Raw genomic sequence first — 17,604 nt, forward strand, 5'->3', positions numbered from 1 at the left:
GTTTCTTATTTTGTCTGTCAATTTCACACATTCCGTTCTTCTCCATATCCGCATTTCAAATGCATCTCTTCACTTCATCGTAATGTCCATGTTTCTGCTTCATACAAAGCACTTCACTAGTCTTTTCCTTAGTTATTTTTCCAAAGGTCCGCACAAGATGCTCCTTTTTCTATTAAAAGCTTTCTTTGCCATTGCTATCCTCCTTTTGACTTCCTGACAGCAACTCATGTTACTGCTTATAGTATCCTACACTCAAGTATTTGAAGCTGTCCACTTGATCTACTGCCTCATTTAGAATTCACAAGTTTACTTATGACCATGCTCTTCGTCTTGCTTGCACTTATCTTCATCCCATACTGCTCACAGCTGTCATTTAGCTCCAGTAGCATATCCCTTAGTATCATTTCCTCTTCTGCTAACAACGTCATAATCATCAGCAAACGTTATACACTTTATTTTTCTTCTTCCTACTACCCATTCCTTCCGTGTTCTAAAACAGTTCTTTACTAAATCCTCCAAGTAGATGTTGAACAGGGTATACTTATTTACTTACAAGTAACTTTTAAGGAATCCGCAGGTTCATTGCCGCCCTCACATAAGCTCGCCATCGGTTCCTATCCTGTGCAAGATTAATCCAGTCTCCATCATCATATCCCATCTCCCTCAAATCCATTTTAATATTATCCTCCCATCTACGTCTCGGCCTCTCCAAAGGTCTTTTTCCCTTCGGCCTCCCAACTAACACTCTATATGCATTTCTGGATTCGCCCGTACGTGCTACATGCCCTGCCCATTTCAAACGTCTGGATTTAGCCTAATGTTCCTAATTATGTAAGGTGAAGAATACAATGCGTGCAGTTCTGTGTTGTGTAACTTTCTCAATTCTGCTGTAACTTCATCTCTTTTAGCCCCAAATATTTTCCTAACCACCTTATTCTCAAACACCCTTAATCTCTGTTCCTCTCTCAAAGTTAGAGTCCAAGTTTCACAACCATACAGAACTTGAACAAGGTACAGGGACATCACTTTATTTTTACCAACATTTTTAACATTAACCTGGCTATACTCGGAAACACTGTTGCCCCCTTCCATTACAGGAGTTTCATGTTACTAGTGCAATATGTAAACAAATCATTTTACTAGGTATAGGAAGAGAGAAAAGTAGTGTATCCATTTATGTTGTAGGGAAATACGATATTACGATTTTCAGTTTGATCATCACTTTTACGGAATTTATCAAAATAAAGTAGAGTAGTAACATTTTTTTTTTCAAAAACTCAACTTTTCAGGCGGCTATGTTCGTTATGTAATGTCTACTTTATTTAGCATATTAATTATTGATGTTAACATACAATATAGAGAGTGCATTTAAATTGAGGGGGTCATAAGTAAAGGGCTGTAAGTGCACTTAAGTTACTTTTGAGAAAATGGGGTTTAAATATTTAAGCTTTCGTAAAATCGGTGAAATTTTTATTTAAATTTTAATGTGTGATGCGATTAAAATATCCCTTTGCCACTAAAATTTTAGATACTTTTGCTTACACTGGATACACTTAACTCATGTTATTACAAATGTCACTAGCATCCCTTTGCTTCTAGCCACCTCAATTCAAAAAAAGCTAATCTGAATTTTTAAACAAGTTGCTGAAAATGGTTGCCGTTCATTACAATGCAGGCTTCAATTCAGTACGCATATTATTAAAAACATTTTGAAGCATATTCTCTGAAATTGAATTTATCGTTTCTTGAATATAAGTTTTTGGTACGATATTATTAATATAGGTTCTTCCTTCTATAGAAAACGCAATCATATTTATGAAACACACTATACACTGCAGTGTTTACTTCACTGCTTGAAGACTGAATGCAACAGCGGCCGTAAGTTTGTGTGTCTGACGGGAGCAAGGACATTAGTGAAGGGGTGAGAGTGAAGTACATTCAGAAATGCAGGTACAATAAAAATGCAAGTAAAAATAAAATGATGTCCCTGTATATTGTTCACATTATTTTGCACACTGTTGTATGTGGTCAGTACCACTGTTTAAGGCAAAGCCTGCATATTTGCTTGATTGAAATTGCTTTACGTATTGTTTCAAGAGTTACGCTCTTTTGCAGACTACATCGCCAGGTACGGCCGGATGACGGAGAGCGCGGCACGTCGGAAGTTCTGGCAGATTCTGTCCGCTGTAGAGTACTGCCACAACCGACGCGTGGTGCACAGGGATCTCAAGGTATGACATCTGCTACTTATTTATGCAATAGGTAGCTTGACTATTTATTGCTCCTTTATTCTATAAGTGCTAAGAGTGATGTGTACAAACAATGACACGATCTGATAGCTGAGGTTGGTGACTGGGCGTACGATACGACGCTAACCTCTTCCAAGTTACTAATGCCATATGCCCCTTTAACTATAAAAGCCAAGTGACTGTCTCGCCTGAAAATGTTATCCGTAATCACTGGACTTTTAGACTCTAAATATTAGATTTTAGATCCCTAAACTAAGCTGCATTAATATTATCTTGATAAGAAACAAATGTATGAGGTAAGAGGGTTTTTAAATCTATTCTTGTGAAGTTTGTATCCATGCCTCGACTTAAGATGTGTTTGCAGAAGCTTCGGGAAAATTTATTTAATAAAAATCAAGTGAAATCTTATTTTGTTCATTTTTTTTTCTTTGATGTACGAGGTTGCTATTTAACACCATCGAAATGTTACATTGCACAGGGTGATTCACGAGAATTTACCGTCCCTTACGGAGCTTATTTCCGAAGACAGTCTGAGTAAAAAATTTCATGTAAACATGTGTCCTAATCTCAATATTTTCAGAGTTACAGTAATAATTTGAAGTTGCTAGTAAAATACCATTATTATATAGTTTTAAGGGTAAAAGAATATTACAAATATAGAATGAACTATTCAGAAGTATCATTTCTTTAATTGGCTAGTGTTCTGAAGCTAAAAATGTGTTGTTAATTGCTTTGTACAGATTTTGTTTTCCAATGTTTAACTAAAAATTACATCTTCCTTACGGACTTATCACAAAAATTGTTAGAAATCATACGACTTTAGGAACTTGATTCTTTACAGTTTAATTACGCGTCCTAATGCACAGTCTTAAAGAATTTACAAGAATGGCGTGATTTGTAACAATTGTTGTGACAAGTGCGTAAGAAAATATAATTTTGTAGTTAAAAATCGAAAAAAAAAATCTGTACGAAGAAGCTGGCTTCAGAATACTAGCTAATTAAAGAAATGATACTCCTGAATAGTTCATTCTTTATCTGTAATATTCTTTTACCCTTAAAACTCAAGAATAATGGTATTTTACAAACAACTTCAAATTAGTGTAATTCTGAAAATATTGAGATTAGGACAAATGTTTATATGACATTTTTTGCTCAGAATGTCTTAGGAAATAAGCTCCTTAAGGGACGGTAAATCCTCGTGAATCACCCTGTATAACACAGCCTACTTATTTGTGGTACTATCACGAAGCTTGAGTTGTGAGGGTACTAGGAACAATAGACTGTGCCGGTACTATTTCGCATTGTTTGTAATGAGGCGATAGTAGCGATCCTAGTGGTTAGCAACTATCTATGGATGCATATTTACTACGTATTGAGCTTCGTGACTGTATATACTAGACTGTGGTTGTACTGTAGGCCTAAATACGTGTATCTTACACCTAAACTTCTTCCTCCATGAGGATTCGAACCAGCGTTCATTCCGTATCGTTATTACAAGGCTTGATGCCCCAGATCACGCGGATGAAGCGGGAAATTTAGATATGCATAGCATGTACCGTCGATTTGTTAGCCTTACAAGATTACAATAGTACAGGGACATCATTTTATTTTTACTAACATTTTTAATATTAACTTGCCTATACCTCTGGACCAACGCCGTTTGCTACCTCCTTCCACGGCTGGAGTTCGATGATACTGGCGTAATATACAAACAAATCACTTCACTAGGTATAGGAGGGAAGAAAAGTAGTTCATCCATTTACATAAACTAGGAAATATCGCGATTTTGAGTTTGGTAATTTTCATTAGGTTTTTGTTTAATCAAAATACAGTACAGTATTAACAATGAGTGTTTTTACTCACGAACTGAGCTGTCCATGCGGACGTATTCATTATGCAGTGTATATTATACTGTCTACAGCACATTAGCGTACAATATAGAGGATGAAGTTAAATTGAAAAATAATCATAATATGGATATTTGAACACATTTTTGAAAATGGTGGCCGTTCATTTCGATACAGGGTTCAGTGCATATTATCGTACTATATACTATTGTACGTAATTCCAATTACCAGGTTCGTACTTCGTATCAGTAACTCATGTTGAAATAATTCTGTACCTGCTCTATAAAAGAGTACCTTACGTACTGTAAATTCAATCTTCACTTCTGCCCGATCCTAAAAGATAAAATTACTCAGACATGCTATCTACTGTCCGTCCAAGTGGTTACGTCACAGCGTCGGGAGGAAATCACGTGACAGTTAATTACTTAACGAGGCCCTTTTATTTAAGTTATTTTAAACAATTGTGTGGATATAATATTATGTAGACGTCCAATTCCTAACAGAAATTAATGTTCCACTAGCATTTACAGAGAGGCGAATAGAAGCAGGTGTGGGAAACCGGGGTGCGACGTAGGCAAATGGAAAATGATGCAATATTGAAAGCTCTTTCGTCACTGGAAAACGCGAACATATTTTTGGAACGTACTGTTTACTATGACCGTAAGGCTACTATGACTGTATATGCGGTCTTGGATCTGTGTGGAGGACGGTTGAACTTTTATTAGTAGAAGGGGTGGGAGTGAAGTACATTCAAAAACTCAGGTACAATAAAAATTGAAGTAAAAATAAAATGATGTCCCTGTATAAGCAACAGTTGAAAATATCAACTAGCGTGGAATGAGGTATGCCACATGGTCCTTCCAGTCTTGAATGTAAGATGATGATGATTAGGGCTAGGATTTTAATGACCTATATATCATGAAAAAATGTCCTAAAACAATGCATTTATGGCCTAAAAATCTTTCAAAATTGCCATTAAAAATGCCCTAAAAATTGTTCTTACATAACTGGCTTAGTAGGAAAAGAGGTTTCGTACTACTTAATATTTAGACTAGTAATTAAATTAATTCTAGTACCAACATTTAAGTTTATTTAATTTTACATATTTTCTCTAAGTGGGACATTTTAATTAATTATTTTGCCTGATGTAATTTCCATGCAGGCCACTCTTATCCGGAATTAGCAGGTATAGAGGAGTCTATATTGAAAGGGTGGTTGAAGTGTTCTACGTTAAAATGGCAATATGTGTGTAGAAAAACGATTAAAATATTATACAAAATAATGGGTATTAGCCACCGGCGTAGTTTGGTCGGTTAAGGCGCTTGCCTGCCGATCCGGAGTTGCACTCGGTTGCGGGTTCGACTCCCGCTTGGGCTGATTATCTAGTTGGTTTTTTTCCGAGGTTTTTCCCAACTGTAAGACAAATGTCAGGTAACCTATGGCGAATTCTCGGCCTCATCTCGCCAAATATATCGCTATCACCAATTCCATCGACGCTAAATAACCTCGTAGTTGATACAGCGTCGTTAAGTAACAAAAAAAGAAGAGTATTAATGGACAAAATATATAGACAAATATCAAAGGAAATAAATATTGTTTTATTTTAATAATGGGGATTTATGGCCAAATTTAAATGAAAATGCCTTAAAAATGTCCGAATAAAACAAAAGATGCTCTTATGAGTTGAAACAGGCAAAAAATGCAAAAAAAAAATGCCTTAACAAATATGTCTTAAAACATTCATGGCCAGTTTGTCCAAGTAATGTTTAATTTTGCTTAACGAATGTTAAATTAACAGTCTGTTTATTTTTAAAGCTTTGTTAATGTATTTTCCATTTGTTGAACATAATTTTGTTTAAGATAACTAACACTTAACTATAACGTCTGTTAGCACTATTTTATCTGCTCAACAGCAGTTGGTAATGATTCTACACATGTAAGACAATTTTTGATTGGCTAAAATTAATCTTTAAATTCTATATTATAGAGTGAGTCATGAAACTTGCATAAAATGACAACCTGTTATAGTAGGCCACGCTCCATAAACAAACAGTTGACAAATGAAAGTTGTAGGTGACGTGCTGAATAATAATTACAAAGTAAGGTTATATTTCCTCATTGCTATTATGGATACGAAATACGAAAGAAATAAAATAACACTGATGTATTTAAACAGTCCAAAGTATTTTTTAAATGTTATATTACCAGTCATATGCTAAACATTCCCTACAGAGAGACACAAAATATTAATTTCGCAACTTCTGTTCGAACAGCTGTGGAGACATCGGCCATATTTAACTAACTGTTAAACGAGTTAACTGCCCGAAATCCTACATTTAAAATTAACAAACTGTTAACAATCTGATAAACCAAACTGGTATTGAAAACATACAATTTTATTAATTAATAAACTGTTTAAAGTTTAACAGTCGTTAAATTTTCTACTACTAAGATTTAAAATCATCCGTCCTCAAGTGAGGTTGATCACTGGGATCCGGAATTAACAAACATAAAAGATAAAGGGAAATGAAACGGGCAAAATATGGATTAGATTTGTACATTAAAACAAAAATTTACGTGTTAACATATAGATGATAGTGTAAAATTTGAAGAGAGGCCTTCAGAATTTCCATTACAATCTTCTGAACCTCATAAAAGGGAATTTTAAAGGATTTAAGGATATTACGTGTAAATTTTGTTAAACAACCCCTCGCTCCAAATAGTAAGCCTGTAACATCCCAGTTGTAAAGTGAAATGCCATATTTTTCACTGACGTATGGAAGACAAGGTACATATTTAGCTCGCTTGTCATCATTTATCTGCAGTGCTTGATTCGTGTCTCGTTCAAAGCAATTCGTAGGGTCTAAGACCATCGCTTTCTGGGTTCTTCTATTGATGGCAATTATATCGACTCTTCTATGAGAATCATCTTCAGACACACAATGAATCTCCTCATGTACTTCCCATCCTCTGTTTCTTAGCAGGTTGGCAATTGCTGGACGGGCACGATGGTGTCTGTTGTTACGCAGTAGCTCTCCCTTCTTACAGAACCCCAGTACGTGACCAAGTGTTTCAGTCTCGCTGCAGTCGGGATGGCGACAACGGGTAGTACTGAAGATTCTGCCAGGGACAGATCTCACTGCGGTGACGTTGCAAGACATCTTGATGGCATTGATGCATACTTGGAAAAACCGGCCATCAGTTTATCACATAACATATAAATACTAAAGCAGCTATGTTTATGGCTTACTAGAAAAAAGATGCAATTTCATCAAAATCCTAGCCCTAATGATGATGATCGTAGTGAAATAAAAATGTTGCCAGAGTCCTTGAACTTACGAAATAACTTGGCAATGAAAGGAGATAAAAAGTCGTTTTGCGAATTTTGTTATGTAGACCAGATTGTTTACAAGAGCTCGTTGCCTAGCTATATACAGTATGTGCTACATGTTCAGGCAGCCGACACGTGCTCCTCTGAATGCCAGCGGTGTTTGCGTCAGAGCAGTGACAGCCAGGTAGAAGAGCATCCACCCAGTGCATGTCAAATGTATTCCGTCCGGGAGGTTTTTCAACTCTTGCGCAATTGTTCTGCAATCCTTGTTAATTCTGTTCCTTAGAAGCTAACAACATTTTAACTTCTTTCTATTCTGCAAGAAATGTATTGACGTCATAGTCTCCCACAATAGCGTCTATTCTTGAACAGATCCCGACCAAATTTGGCGCATGTACAGGTGGGTTCAAAAAGAATAGGCCGATCTTGTTATAATCTTTTCGCTGTAAGAAAAATCCTAATGTAAACAATAGCACGTGACTGAAATGAGGCTTCATTGGCCGCTGTTTGGCGCCATAGATTCTCAGTACGTGTTCCCGCCTACTGTTGTACATTCTGTTTCATGTTAAACATTTCCCGTTACTCGTCAAGCAGGCCTAACCTCACTACTATGCATTCGTTTGCTTAGGAAACATTTACTTTATAATTATACTGTAATTAAATTATCACATAATTTATTATATACATTTAAGATTATTTGTTTTTCCGCTTGTGAGAATGTTTCCAATCTTATGATTAATAACCACACACACCGAGGATCAGAAGCCATACTACAGTACCACGTGCTTACGTAGTGACGCCAGCTCTTACAAGAACAGACTACCGCGGCGTTACTGTCCGTATTCATCCGCGTTCATAGTACATAACAAAATATAAAAGTAGTTTTTCTTTTTCATAGCGTTTTACATATGAGTGAAGTTACATGTTTCATTGTATTTAACAACTAGAATTTAATTTTTTATTTTCAAATAATACAAGATTATGGTTTCCAAACACGAACTATATTTCTCTGCGTCGTGTGAGTGTTTCGACTGGGAGCCAATCACGGGTATGACAGCAACGTGCTTGTGTTTACATTAGGATTTTTCTTACAGCGAAAACAGTATAGTTTAAATGTAAAGTTTTTAAGTCGGGTTGACACGATTAAACTCATTGCGTTCGAAGGCAATACTGTGATGTTTGTTCCGGTATATTCTTTGATAATGATCAGTCTACAATGCAGCAAGAGTAACGAGGTGCGGTAGTGTAGGGTTAAGGTTGTATGTTCGATTCCCGGCAGGTTTGATTTTTTTAAATTATATTATTTTATATTTTTAATGACAAGTGTTAGTGGAATTTGTTAATACATTTGGTTATGCCAGTCTTGCAAACATATTATAGCCCATCATTTGTAGGCTATTATTAGGCACGACCTGGCCTGTATACAAAATTAATAGTTTATTTGCTTTCTCCAAAATCAGAAGCACATCAAATATAAGTAAACGAAATTTATAATCAGTTTCATGTGTTCACGATAGCACCTTTATAATAATAATAATAATTATTATTATTATTATTATTATTATTATTATTATTATAAAATCCCGAAAAGACAAAGTATATGATTATGTCTAGTGACGAGAATATTGTACGAAATGGAAATATAAAAATTGGAAATTTATCCTTTGAAGAAGTGGAAAAATTCAAATACCTGGGAGCAGCAGTAACAAATTTAAATGACACTCGGGAGGAAATTAAACGCAGAATAAATATGGGAAATGCCTGCTATTATTCGGTTGAGAAGCTTTTGTCATCTAGTTCGCTGTCAAAAAATCTGAAAGTTAGAATTTATAAACAGTTATATTACCGGTTGTTCTGTATGGCTGTGAAACTTGGACTCTCACTTTGAGAGAGGAACATAGGTTAAGGGTGTTTGAGAATAAGGTTCTTAGGAAAATATTTGGGGCAAAGAGGGGTGAAGTTACAGGAGAATGGAGAAAGTTACACAACGCAGAACTGCACGCATTGTATTATTTATCTGACATAATTAGGAACATAAAATCCAGACGTTTGAGATGGGCAGGGCATGTAGCACGTATGGGCGAAACCAGAAATGCATATAGTGTGTTAGTTGGGATGTCGGAGGGAAAAATACCTTTGGGGAGGCCGAGACGTAGATGGGAGGATAATATTAAAATGGATTTGAGGCAGGTGGGATATGATGATAGAGACTGGATTAATCTTGCTCAGGATAGGGGCCAATGGTGGGCTTATGTGAGAGCTGCAATGAACCTCCGGGTTCCTTAAAAGCCATTTGTAAGTAATAATAACAATAATAATCATAATAACGAAAATTTTCCAGACCCTTATATTTCGCACAAATTAATAATTGTATGCGCTATTATTTATATAAGTATAGCCATGCTACACGGAGGAAATTACAATTAAATATCTCAATAAACAGAAGACTACAATAATACATGGGTAGAACACGTAGAATGAATAGTAGAACTACCTGGAATACCATATAAACAGCTTCATTACAAACCAGTTGAAAGGAGAAACATAGAACCCCCAAGAAAACGCTGATATTTATCCTAGATCATATATACCAAGATAGCGCGGCCTTATAGGCTTTGACGGTAACAACTTTTGTCAGGTTTACTATACTGCCATCTACTGGGTGTTCATTTCAAAGTGTGTCATTACGTTACTGTTGTTGGGTCACCGATTTGAAGCGAGTTTCAGCTTATATGTCAGAGAAGTTGCCTATTATTTAAGGCGTTCTTCAATCTGAACTTGAGAACGTGTACGGTATAACTTGAACGTCGTAGCAACAGATGGCGGTCTGTACGGTCTGTGTGCTACCATAACCTCTTTCGAACTGTGTTTTGCGCCGGCAAGTCGTACGCAGGGCATTTGTTATCATCGGTTGCGTACGGTAACATTCCACAACACAAATCAAATGCTCCGTGTCCATGTTGACCGTCGAAGTTAATGTCAACAAATACGTAAGTAATCGTCTTAACCCTCTCCCCATATCCCGACAGTACGTATTTCCAAACAGTTCACATTCCTGCCACTACCGGCGTTACCGTACGTATCGGTACGTACTCTTCAGAATGAACGCCGTACTTGCTAGGCAACTTCTCTGCCTCATAGGTTATACACCTCTGCGGAAGTGTAGGAAGATTGAATTTTCTAGGCTCATCGGCTAGCCACATGACGGCATACAGCGAGCCATGACACACTTTGAACTGTACACCCAGTAGTTGTTACATAAGAAGTCACGTCATAATTCCCATTTGAATTGCATTAGCGACTGTAGTGCCATCTCGTGTTCGTTTACGGCGGACGGGTAGCGATCCTGGCGGTTGTTCTCTTCAAAGTGCTGCCGATTTTAACATAGAGATGAAATCCAATACATGTTCGAAGTTCTGAAAAACAAAGGAATTGCTATATTAAACTCATGTTAAACGTGCATTTATATATAAACTTATTCAATGTTGGCCATGTCATAAATAAGAATGTGACGTCGCGCCGTAGCCTGTATTTCTCGTTAGTCACGATTTGTAGGTTATGACGTAAGTATTTCCATGACAACTGAAGTCTAATTTCTGTTCCACAAATCCTTCCATTTGTTCTATTAGTGTAGGTATAATGCAGATTTACCTGTCAAAACTGACACCGATCAACTCGGGCACAACTGTTAGATTAACATATGCTGTGACGTCACAGAAATGGACTGCTGTTATCGAGTTACGTAACATTTTCGAAACGATTTTGCTGGTTTATTTTACTCTTAATCAAACGAGATAAATAAGTTTTCTGGTGAAAAATGTGAGATTATGGGTCGAATTCATAGTCGTCACTTATAAAATGAGGAAACACGTAAGTAATGGGCGTTTCCTTAGCACTTATTTCAGATCGTATTGCAGAGACGCTACTCATTCATATGCCCTGAGCATTCCCTTGACATCGAAAGAAATATGGCAACATGGCTAGACGTGAGCGCTTTCCTACATTCAATTGTTTTCCAGCGCCTTCAAATTGTTAAATCGGCATTATTGTCATACACAAATACAGAAGTAAATATTATAGAGTTAAAAATTATACAAGATGTCCAGAAAGCATTTTACAGAAAGGAAAGAAGTGAGCTAAGATAAATAGTTATGAAATATGGAGATATCGTCGAAAGTAAAAAAAAATTGATAATTGTTCTCTCCAAAAGAAGAAATTGACATGGAACAAAATTGCAGTTGAGTTTAATGCAAACTCCGGAAATATTCCTGTAAGTAAATCATTTTAATTTATTTTTCAGTTGTTTTTATGCTAAACAAAGTGAAAGAGATATAATTACGCAAATTTTAACAGCTTATTCCTCGGGTAGAATACAAACAAAAATGTAAATAACACTTTGTTGGGACGTGAATACTTATAAAAAAAATCCTCTTAAATCTACCTGAAATGCTTCTGTATCATAAAATCTCAAAACAACCAGTACTTTCAGCAGTGGCGAAATCGGTAAGCCTGATGGTTGTATTGTGAATTGAAATGAGAGACACCAGAATATTCACAACAGTGTTCTTGTCGAAACGGTATCTCCTCTTAAATTGTTGATCATTATACATCTCTAAAGGGTTTTCCATATCTCTGATATATCTTTTGCTTGCCGAAACTCATTTTCATTTTAGTTACAGAACTCAATAAATTTAATTAAATCATAATCATCATCTATTGTATACCGAATCAGCTGATTACAATGCATATAAGGAAACACTTGAGTAAACTGACCAGCTACCTTATTTGAATAAGTGTTCACTTCAGTGGGATTTATGAATTGGAAATTATTATAAGCAACTGCTTAAGTGTTTCCTTACGATAAGTGTTGACTATGAATTCGGCCCTTAGTCATATTTTTCATGAATTGAACCCAGTTACGGCTGAAAATAAATCCATGGGAGTCCTCAGTTGCTTTTGAGAACATCACGACATTTCCTGTGGGAGCGTAGCATCGACATTTGGTATGCATTGTTCTTTTTAATAAGGGCGGTTAATCAGACGCTTCCAGTTGGCCGTGGTAAACAAAAACAACGCTGTTTGATGCTGCGCTGGCCATGAGAATAACGTCTAGACGATATCTTACGTGGAAAGGATGGAAAACAAAAGGAAAGCGGCTCACAATAACAATAGCCTGGATACCTGGTCACGCAAACGCAAGAAACAATGAAGCAACGTTCTTACCCGCAACGTTCTTCTCGATAGATCGCTGTACCAGCGAATAGGGATTATAAAGAATGGACACTGAGCGAATTTTCCTGTGTTTTGTTTCTCTGTGCGCCAGCGTTTAGTTCTACTTTCAAGCGCTAGAGGTTAGTGTAATCGAGCATAGGGTAAGATAATAATTGAGAATAGAGTTGAGACACAGGATTCAAACATCGCCTACCTTATTGCATAATCCAGTAACGCTTTGCTTCAAATAAATGCAAGTTAACAGCTTTTCCTTATTTCTCAGTGACAAACTAGTTGTAATAATAATTTTTTATCTTCTTCTACATTATAAAATTATGTATCAAATTCGTTTAATATTTTTATATACAGTGAAACCTGGTCAAATCGGAACCTGAATAAAACGGAAACTGTCCAACGCGGAAACGGAAACTGCCTGCTACTGTTCAAAACGGAAATAATATTTTGGGCCCACTACTTTAATGTAGGCCTGTACTATATTTTGAAACAGCGTGTAATTTCAAGAAATATACGAAACTAGTGGCTTGTGCAGCAAATGCTGCTGCAAACTAAGTTCAATAGACGTTCAAATAAACATTTTTCAGATTTATTTTCAATGAAGAATACTTGTCTTTTTGATAGTTATTTGTTTCCATAATAATGAAACATACTCCCTCTGAATGGATTTTTTTAGCCCAAATACTTTCTCTTGAACCTATCCAACTTCAGTTTTTGAGTTTCAACGCGAAAACGCAAGTATCAATGTCAGGACGATAGCAGTAGCTATTTCAGGTCATTGTGGATTGTAGGCGAAAGTTAAAAAAATGTCAGGTTTGCTAAGCTTTCGAACAATAGCATTTTCGTATAGCTACTGCATGTAGAACTTAAAATCATTTTATCCTACTAAGAGATCTTGCTGAAATGATCTGGAGACTACAAAATTTTCTAGGCCTCTTATTTTATCAATAAGTACTTAATACTTTTTGATCTTTCCTTAGGAACTGTATTTTTTGCGCTCTGTCGAGCCAATACTGAAGACAATGACACATATCAATATCTACACTACACCGCCATTAAGTATATGAAAAAGACCCAACCCCACTGGGCTAATAAGTATAAAAATATTTGATTTTTAATAACAATATTATTATCTTACTTAAGTTTTGTAGTTAATATAGCAGCCACTCAGTAAATTATAGAAATGAAGATCTAAATTAAGATATTCTCTACATTTACTTACATAACCTCAAAACGTTTCACTTTCATGTCATCAATATAGCATCAATATTATGTACAATTAATGAAGAATAGACGCATCATGATATTAACTATAATAATATTTAATTTCTAATGATAATGTCATCAAGCCATCTCAAGTTTCGTAGATTTGAATATCCAATACACAGCTGTACTCAGAAAATTATACACTGATGAATCAGTTTTTAATAACAAATTGAATTGAGCTCTAAATATGTCGGCAGTCCTGCAGGTCATGGCCTTCGTGTAATAGCCTGTTGTTTATTGTAGTGTGTGCTTTGTTCTGAAATTCAATCAAGTCGGCCGTGATTCGATAAAATTAGTTCTCAAAACTGACAACAGATGGATTTTGGAAAATAGGAAAATGATGTAGGAAAATTGACATTTCACTGAAAACTACTACTTTTCCGAAAAACTTTGGGTTCCAAGCTTCAAAATGAGGGGCCATTTATTAAAATCCGTTCAGCCGTTTTCCCGTAATTTCCATTACCAGTTCAAATTATATATATAGATATGCAGGTCACTAAGAAAAAAAAAACAAGTTTTCTTTGCAAAATTTTAGAGGGTACGAGGGTGTGTTGGACCCTGTTGACTAGGCAGACGAGTCCCTTTAAAGGTTGTCAGTGCTTCACACCCATATACTGTCGTAGCTAGACAGAGCGCAAGTGTAGTGATTTCCTGGTAAAAAGTTGCGTAAAATGTGGCATTAACATTAAGTGACGAAGTAAAAGTTATCAACTTAAAGGAAAATTAGAAACGAAATGTATGTGAAATAATATTGAAGTTCAGTTGTGGAAAACTCAGGTGTGACACTTTAAAGATAAAGATCATAACGAGTGAGTGCCTTGGGGCCGATATTGATGACCAGGCTTCGAGACTTTGGACCCGATACAATAAGTTTACTGTGCATGCACTATAGGTTGTTGACTCACTGCAGGTAGACAGAGATGTGTTGAGGTAACAACGTTGCTATTTAGAGTAGAATACGGTAGAATGGGGAAACACACATATGTACATTCTGAAAGTAAATATACATTACACAATGATAATGTCAAAAGAATGTGAAAAAGCATTTATTCGCCTGTCTTTTATAAGCATCTATATATATATAATTTGAACTGGTAATGGAAATTACGGGAAAACGGCTGAACGGATTTTAATAAATGGCCCCTCATTTTGAAGCTTGGAAACCAAAGTTTTTCGGAAAAGTAGTAGTTTTCAGTGAAATGTCAATTTTCCTACATAATTTTCCTATTTTCCAAAATCCATCTGTTGTCAGTTTTGAGAACTAATTTTATTCAATCACGGCCGACTTGATTGAATTTCAGAATAAAACACACACTACAATAAACAATAAGCTATTACACGAAGGCCATGACCTGCAGGATTGCCGACATATTTAGAGCTCAATTCAATTTGTTATTAAAAATTGATTCTGCAGTGTATAATTTTCTGAGTACAGCTGTGTATTGGATATCCAAATCTACGAAACTTGAGGTGGTTTGATGACATTATTACCATTAGAAATTAAATATTATTATAGTTAATATCATGATGCGTCTATTTTTCATTAATTGTACATAATATTGACGCTATAGTGATGATATGAAAGTGAAACGTTTTGAGGTTATGTAAGTAAATGTAGAGAATATCTTAATTTAGATCTTCATTTCTATAATTTACTGAGTGACTGCTATATATAACTACAAAACTTAAGTAAGATAATAATATTATTATTAAAAATCAAATATCTTTATACTTATTAAACCAGTGGGGTTGGGTCTTTTTCATATACTTAATAGCGGTGTAGTGTAGATATTGATATGTGTCATTGTCTTCAGTATTGGCTCGAGAGAGCGCAAAAATTACAGTTCGTAAGGAAAGATAAAAAGGTATTACTTACTGATAAAATAAGAGGCCTAGAAAATTTTGTAGTCTCCAGACCATTTCAGCAAGATCTCTTAGTAGGATAAAATGATTTTATGCTCTACATTTCAAGTTCTACATGCAGCAGCTATACGAAAATGCTATTGTTCGAAAGCTTAGCAAATCTGACATTTTTTAAACTTTTGCCTACAATCCACAATGACCTGAAATAGCTACTGCTATCGTCCTGACATTGATACTTGCGTTTTCGCGTTGAAACTCAAAAACTGAAGTTGGATAGGTTCAAGAAAAAGTATTTGGCCTAAAAAAATCCATTCAGAGGGAGTATGTTTCATTATCATGGAAGCAAATAACTATCAAAAAGACAAGTATTCTTCATTGAAAATAAATGTGAAAAATTTTTATTTGAACGTCTAACGAACTTAGTTTGCAGCAGCATTTGCTGCACAAGCTACTAGTTTGTATTTAATTATACACAGTGTTAATGGCGGAAATAAAAATGTAGCAATTTTAATTTTTTCATTTATCCTATTGGTCGTCTTTAGGAAGTGCAAGTTACAGTACCGAATTGCAATGTACAGTACCTACTACAAGATACATTCTCAGTGTCTTAAACGTAAATCTTTTCGGATATCTGCCAAAGTTTGTACTGTAGAAAGCTGCCTCTACGTCGGATGACGTGATAGGAGCAACACGAAAAAACCTAACATCATTGCAGTCTCTAAGAGACAGTCTTTCATTTTCGAGTGACTCTATGTGCACTAATTTGCTGTTTATGTTACACAATGTCCCATATCCGTTAGTTTTACATAAAATTGATTTCCACTTCTGTTTTACACGTTCAGTACCTGTGTATTTGATGTCTCATTAATTCTCTGCATCATTTTCTAAATTAATTTGAGGGCTTCTGGCATCTCTTGCTCTGACTTCTCTAACCGTGTAATAGTTTCATACAGTTTGTATGAAAACCAAATTATTCGTCAGAACCTTCAAATCCAAAGCGTTCTCCTTTGCGTATTTGTTGTCATTCATTCTACAGTACCCCTTTCCGCTGTACGCTTTACCTCTATACTCAGTACGCCGTTATGCGGATTTCCCACTGAACTGCTCTATCGGGTCCGAAGTCTCGAAGCCTGTTGATGACATAAAAGAAACCAGAAAGCAACTGTTTATATGGAAATAGATGAACTGTTGTGGAAGTGGGTTCTTCATGACCTTTCAAAGAACAAGCCAATTTCTGGATCTACTCTGCAAAGCAAGCCATTGAACTGGGAAAGAAATTACATAAACCAGAATTCAAGGCTTCTAATGGATGGCTCCTAGTCTAATCACGGTAATTAATAATGTGCAGTGATATACTGAACATTATTACAATATAGTGTTAAACATTAAACCGAATGAGATTAGTAAACTTTAGCAGTGTTTAATGACTGATGAATGAGTTACGATAAAATTTATACAGAAAAAGAGATTTTAATCAAGATGATTCACCAACGGAATAACGACAGGAAGCTGATTTAATGTGATTGCAATTTGCGGCATGTTATGTTGTTTTTCATGGATACGAATGATAAAATATTCCATTTTAATGTAACACCTGAATAATACGGAAACCTGTCCACAACGGAAAAAAAATTAGGACCATGTCACTTCCGTCTTGAACAGGTTTCACTGTAATATAATATAGGTATATGGTTTTACTTCTCATAAGAGTTTTGTTGTTCCCTTTTCACTGGTATCAAATCATTACATATTTTAATTGTTGTTGGGGTCAACGTCTCAACTCTCATTATAAAGGAACTCTAGAGTCTAGACATTACAGTTA

The 17,604-nt window shown here is 35.6% G+C and overlaps 1 protein-coding gene across 1 annotated transcript in view; it reads left to right on the forward strand.

Annotated features, from left to right (window-relative positions):
- The window catches only part of LOC138698547 (serine/threonine-protein kinase SIK2-like), a 282,464-nt gene that overhangs the window by 165,288 nt on the left and 99,572 nt on the right, over positions 1 to 17,604 (forward strand). The window contains exon 4 of the mRNA XM_069824552.1: positions 2,116 to 2,231. Coding sequence (XP_069680653.1) covers positions 2,116 to 2,231 — 116 coding nt within the window. The remainder of the gene's footprint in view (positions 1 to 2,115; positions 2,232 to 17,604) is intronic.

This window comes from Periplaneta americana, chromosome 4 (genome assembly GCF_040183065.1).
Source record: "Periplaneta americana isolate PAMFEO1 chromosome 4, P.americana_PAMFEO1_priV1, whole genome shotgun sequence".
Classification (NCBI taxonomy): Eukaryota; Metazoa; Arthropoda; class Insecta; order Blattodea; family Blattidae; genus Periplaneta; species Periplaneta americana.